At 49.2% G+C, this 6,000-nt stretch overlaps 1 protein-coding gene across 1 annotated transcript in view; it reads left to right on the top strand.

The window, feature by feature from the left end:
• Positions 1–3,929: 3,929 nt before the first annotated feature.
• The window catches only part of LOC145404918 (U3 small nucleolar ribonucleoprotein MPP10-like), a 422,647-nt gene continuing 420,576 nt past the window's right edge, over positions 3,930–6,000 (top strand). Inside the window, exon 1 of the mRNA XM_080276425.1 lies at positions 3,930–4,063. Within this exon, the coding sequence (XP_080132551.1) occupies positions 4,005–4,063 (59 nt within the window). The 5' untranslated portion in view covers positions 3,930–4,004. The remainder of the gene's footprint in view (positions 4,064–6,000) is intronic.

Here is a 6,000-nt window from a genome sequence, read left to right as displayed (position 1 = left end):
ACACCACCCACCGCACACCTGCCACCGCATCCTCTTCTGAGAATTATCCCCCAGACTCCTACTCCTACTCTTTCTCCCCACCCCCCTCCACCTCACTAATGGTCACGCCGTGGCCCCCCACCCCAGCAACCGACGCACCACCCATTTCCCCAAACCCCGATCCACCACCACCACCCATTCTACATCCCTCTCCCAGACTCACACCTCCATGCCCGTCTCCTACACCACCCATGGCACCCGCCACCCCGCACTCACCCGCCCAATCAGCACATTTTCCAATCACCACCACAGCACCACCGCATCCTACCACCAACTCCCCTCACCCTACCCCGCGCACTACACCTGTCACCATACCACCCTCCAGCCTACCACATGCACCCACACCTCCTTTCACTCGCACCACCCACACCACCACCCCCGCCCAACCCTTACCCACCAACCATTCCCATTACACACAACGCACCACACCCTCATCCACGCCCGCCGCCACCCAAAATCACACCCCAACACCACCACCTGTCCAACCACCCTCACCACCCACACCTACCCTCACCACCACAATTACCAGATCAGGATGCCTGTCCCGCCCACCACCTAGATACACCCCAACACCCACATCTCCACACCATAATGCTCCCCATTCCCAACCACGTGCTAACCTTCCCCCAAACACCGCACCCATCACCCTACCCCTCCACCAGGCAAGATGGAAACTCCCCAAATCCCAATTCCCCAAAGGTAAATGCTCCTCCCACCCAACCATCCCCCACATAAACCCCAATATCTCCACACTCACCAGCATACAGCTTCTACCCTTCCACCAAACACCACCACCCGAAATGAAGATCGAAAGGGTAACATGGTGCTCTCCCGACCACCCCAGCATCAGGATACGCACAACACACCAGCTCCTCCGGCTCCTACGGCACACCACCAGGCCATCATCCCTACACCTCACCCTCAGCCCCCACCAGGAGCCGAACCTCATCACCCACCATTGGAACAGCCTCCTCAACCACCTCACACCGGCCCACCAGACCTCTACTACCACAACATACCACCTCCAGTCACGGGGCCGTGACTTCTCCACCGTGGAAGGTGGTGAAATACCTGCCGCCGCCAGACCGGCCACCCCACCACCCCCCACCCCACCACCAAACCGCCGCCTCACCACCACCCCAGGAGGACACCACGGAGGGCCGGGTCACCGGGAGGTCAACCCGGGGCAAGAAGGACATCGATGCCCCCCTGTCCTGAGTCCCTCTAACCCTCAACTGCCTCGACGGAAACTACACCGGCGGAAGACATGACCCTGCGGGCAGGACAGCACTCACCAGGTAAGGGGTGGGACTGATCCAGAGTCAGTCCCAAGCAACACCGTGGTATTGCCTCAGTGCATACCGGGGAGGGTTCGGTCACTGTACACCCCTCAGTTGTGCCCTTGTAGGGCCGCCACATCGGCCACTGTACGTGTGGGGGAAGGTTCGGCCACTGTACGCCCTTCAGCTACAGCCACCTCTGGAGAAGGCCTCGGAGTGTCAGCTATTGAGCGCACTCCGACTGGCAGAAAGAGCAGTGGAGTGTCAGCTATTGAGCGCACTCCGACTGGCAAAGAGAGCCTCGGAGTGTCAGCTATTGAGCGCACTCCGATTGGCAAGGGCCTCGGAGTGTCAGCTATGAAGCGCACTCCGATTAGCAAAGACCACGGAGTGACAGCTATTGAGCGCACTCCGACTGGCAGGGAGAAGAGGAGTGGAACCGCGATATCGGCCACTGTACGTGTCGGGGAGGGTTCGGCCACTGTACCCCCCTCATCCACTACCTCTTCCTACTACTGGAATAACACTGCCACAACGGCCACTGTACGTGTGGGGGAAGGATCGGCCACTGTGCCTCCTTCTGTTACTTTCTGTGGGGCAGGCAGAACCGCGGTATCGGCCACTGTACGTGCCAGGGAGGGTGTAGCCATTGTGCGCCCCTCATCTGCCTCTTCCTCCTTCGGGAGCAGCACCGCCACATCGGCCACTGTACGTGTGGGGGAAGGATCGGCCACCATTTGTCCTTCAGCTGTAGGCCCTGGAGATCACGGAACTGCCACATCGGCCACTGTATGTGTGGGGGAAGGATCGGCCACTGTACGTCCTTCGTCTGTGATCTCTGAGGTCTTCACAGAGAAGGAGGTCCCTTGCGCGGCCGGCCTTTCACCTCTCGGCTGCGTGGGACGCCCCTCTCTTACTCCCTCCAGGTGTGGTTCCCCCGAGGTACTACCGGAGTGGTGGTGCGGCCCTGTGTCAGCCCTGCCGCCTACCCCTGGTCTGTCCCGGTCTCTGACAGACGCCGGAAAGAAGAGGTGCTGCAGTCTGCCCCTGACGGCACCCTTCACTAAATGCAACCGCAGCACCCAGACCGGGCCGGCAGGCCCCAGAGTCCAGCCACTCGAGTTCTACTCCCCCAAGACTCTCTGCCCGGAAGAAGAGGCAACAGGCCCACCTCCTGCAGGTGTTCAGCCCCAGTCCAGAGGACCGCCCTCCAGGTCGAGGCCCCGAGTCCAGAGGGCCTCCCTGCACCCCACCGACGAGGTTCCGGCACGAGGGCCTCTCAGGTCGAGGCCCCCAAACGGGAGAGCCTCCTTGCACCCCCCTGACGAAGGAACTCCGGGCAGGGACGCCCCTATGGGCAGTCCATTGTCTCCTGCAGGAGGGCTCCCCAGTAGACCCCCCTCTCACGCCCGGCCGGCACTTGTGTTAAGCCCCAGGAAACAAGGGCCAGTAGTTACTTAAGTGTATCTCCTGTGACAGAGAAAAACTACGGAGACGGGAGTGAACAGTGACAGTGAAAGAGTGAGGCCAGAATAATATTAGTAACACAGTGAATTAAAATACCCAGGCAGAACAAGAAAGACCAGTGAAGTCCGACATAGAACCTGAACATAGAGAAAAGCCGATAAACAGTTCGCTCGTTCGTTCGAAGATTTCCGGCACATATTATGCAGGCCGGGCCATACATTAGCCCAGCCAGTGGGTGAAGTGTCCCCGCGACTAAGTAACTTCCTCGAGTGTCGCGGCTCGTGCTATAATCCATTATAGTAATACTCACTCTCTCGACCCTTGGCTCACTCCAACCATAGTGCATCAGGTCGAGATTATTAAATACACATTTTGCCTATAGACACAATACGGGTATATTGAACTTACGATCCACCAGCGAGATATAATTACAGAACTCTACCCGCTGCCTGTGCTGTGTGTGCTATATGTTATTGTGAAGTTAACTCTGTAACCCTGTCCCTATCATATCTTGTAACTCTTTGTTTGTATTGTCACAGTGTACTGAAATAAGCTGATAGATGTGTTAAGGTGTACTGCCTAGTTGTTATGCCCTGTTCCTTAGTGTTTTATTTCCGGTCCGGAAAGAGGACCCCGCTCAGTCGCGAGCGTTTCTGGCGCGAGAAGCCGAGCTAAAAACGCCTCGTATAACATAAAGTATCTTGTGTAATCAGTGATTTGTAAATAATGAAGAGGAATTGTTTAATTAATATTATAAATTTTGATGAACTTAACTTTTCTAAACTGAATATTGTTATATAAACCTCCCTTATATGACACCTGCTGTATACAGTATTTACATTAGCCATTACATATATTGAAACTTCTATGAATTTCCATTTTTTCTTTTTTATTACATGAGACTAATGCTCTTTATATAAATTTAAAATACCACTGAAGACGTGTTGTTAGAACTCCATTTTTTTATAATCATATTACTGTAGAGCGTAGTTTAGTAGTAGCAGTAATAATATACGATAATTTTCACAGGCATCTGATATATATTTACGATAATTTGGGTGGAAAAACGATAATTTTGAAATATCAGTACGATAACTCGAGCAAAAAAATCTGGCAACCCTGACTGAAATTGTCACATCAAAACAAACTCGTGTTGTTCGTGCGTGGTGGTTGGGCAGTACTTCTATTTCTTAGGATTTGTGTCGCCCATCTACCAGGATGGACGACATATGTGCGAATATCAACGATTTACTTAAAAAGCCAGAGGCTTATTTGCGGTAAGATGATTTAGAACGCCATTTATAGCTTTAAAAGAGTATGACCTTCCGTTGCTCATGTAAAGAACTGAAGGGTACGGTATGGTTTTCATTGGTTTGTGTACCGTTGTGATTGCTTTTACTCGAGTAGGATGATAGGTAGGGGCACTCATGATCCACTCACATGATGTAGTGATGCCTGCTTCTTCCTTCACATGTATCATTCTTTTTTTTACGCCTTATGTTCATCCTTTTAGTAATTAACATACTCATCTTTCCACTTCAGGTGGCTCTAAACCAAGTACCAAGCCAAATGGTTTCCTGTAAGTCAGGGAACCTTTACGAAACTGAGTAAGTCTTTACCAGATGGGCTCGGCCTTTCCATGTTTTCAGCAGAGATGAGTCTTTTGCAGGTTACGTGTTTTAGTTTTCCTGGATTACCAAGCTACTGGGCATTTTGGTGAACTTACTTTTGAAATCTGTAATGAGGATTTAGAAGACACAGATATTTGCTGACTTCTGCCAGTTGGCTGGCTTTATCTAACATTCCTAACACACATTTTGAAATTTGAAAGCTGGCTGTCAAAGGTTGGAGTAGTTTAGGTTAAGTTTGATTAGGTCTGATAAGACTTGGTCAAGTCATTAAGTTTCTCTTGGCTTTGAGACAGTTAGGCTGCGCTCACACCAAGCGATTCAATTCATGGAGAATCATATCGATTCATGATTCGTCTTGATGCGACATGTTAATTCCTATAGGAACTGTTCACACCAAGCGAATCAATTCAATTCAAATCATGGCGATTCAAGGCGATTCAGAATCACTGATGCGCGAGGGTCCATTTTTTCATCAGTCACGGCAATTCAGTGGAGGAGTGAGCACCATGATACCGGACGTCCTAATAAATTTAGTGAGAGAGCGACGTGCTATTTATGATGCTAAAAAGTGGAACAATGATTTTGGTGCATTCACAACGATAAACATATTATGTCTATTTTTTTACTCTATTCAGTCATAAATGAAGGATGTCTATTTTTTTACTGTATTCACAGCCATAAATAAAGGATGTCTATTTTCTTAATGTATTCACAACCAGAAACAAAGAATTTATACTTATTTTTACTCTATGCACAACCAGGAATAAAAGATATGTTTTCTTAATGTATTCTGTATTCATAACCAGAAATAAAAGATGTCTTTTATACTGCATGAAACACTACTTCTCCCAACTTTCAGACTTTTGAACAGTTCACTTCTTACCTAAGGTAAATGGCAATCCTTTCTTCAACTCCAACTGCACGTCGGTAATTAGTATTCTGTTTTCTTATGTTGGGTGCAGTCAACTCCACTAGCATTTTAAACTGTTCAGTGGTCATCCTAAAATAATCATAAAACTTGTCTGAATTGTTTATCAAATCTGGGAACAAGTGTCCGAAACTCCCAAAATCAGGTCTTTTTGCATTAATTTCATGCACCCATATTCTTCTTGGACGCCTACGCCTACGCCGCCTCAGCCACAGCAACACCTCTATTTCAGCAAGAGCGTCTACGTCCATCCTCGTTCAAGTCAGCCTTTGCACTACTCCCTGTTGATTCTGACAGTTTGATTTTGTCGGTATGAACGGCGCTGATTCAAAATGAATCGAATCAAATGATTCTCCATGAATTGAATCGAATCAAATCGCTTGGTGTGAACGCAGCCTTATTAGTGTGCTCATTCCTTGTATACATTTGAGTATGTTTGATACAGTCCACAGAAGCATTCAGTCAGAGTGCTGGTTGGTAAACTTCACAGCCAGTCGGAGATATCATCAGTAAACATTGCCATGGGCAACCTGGCTGCTTCATTAAATACCCAGAATTACATACAGTGGTCCCTCGCATTTAGCGTGTTTAAAGTTAGCGATTTTCGTGTTTAGCGATAGGTTAGAAAAAGGTACCAATCCTGTGCATGTAATGA

Source organism: Coenobita brevimanus, chromosome 65 (genome assembly GCF_032717465.1).
Source record: "Coenobita brevimanus isolate Jiangsu-jjx chromosome 65, ASM3271746v2, whole genome shotgun sequence".
NCBI classification, from domain to species: domain Eukaryota; kingdom Metazoa; phylum Arthropoda; class Malacostraca; order Decapoda; family Coenobitidae; genus Coenobita; species Coenobita brevimanus.
This window is presented reverse-complemented; position numbering and strand designations above follow the sequence as displayed.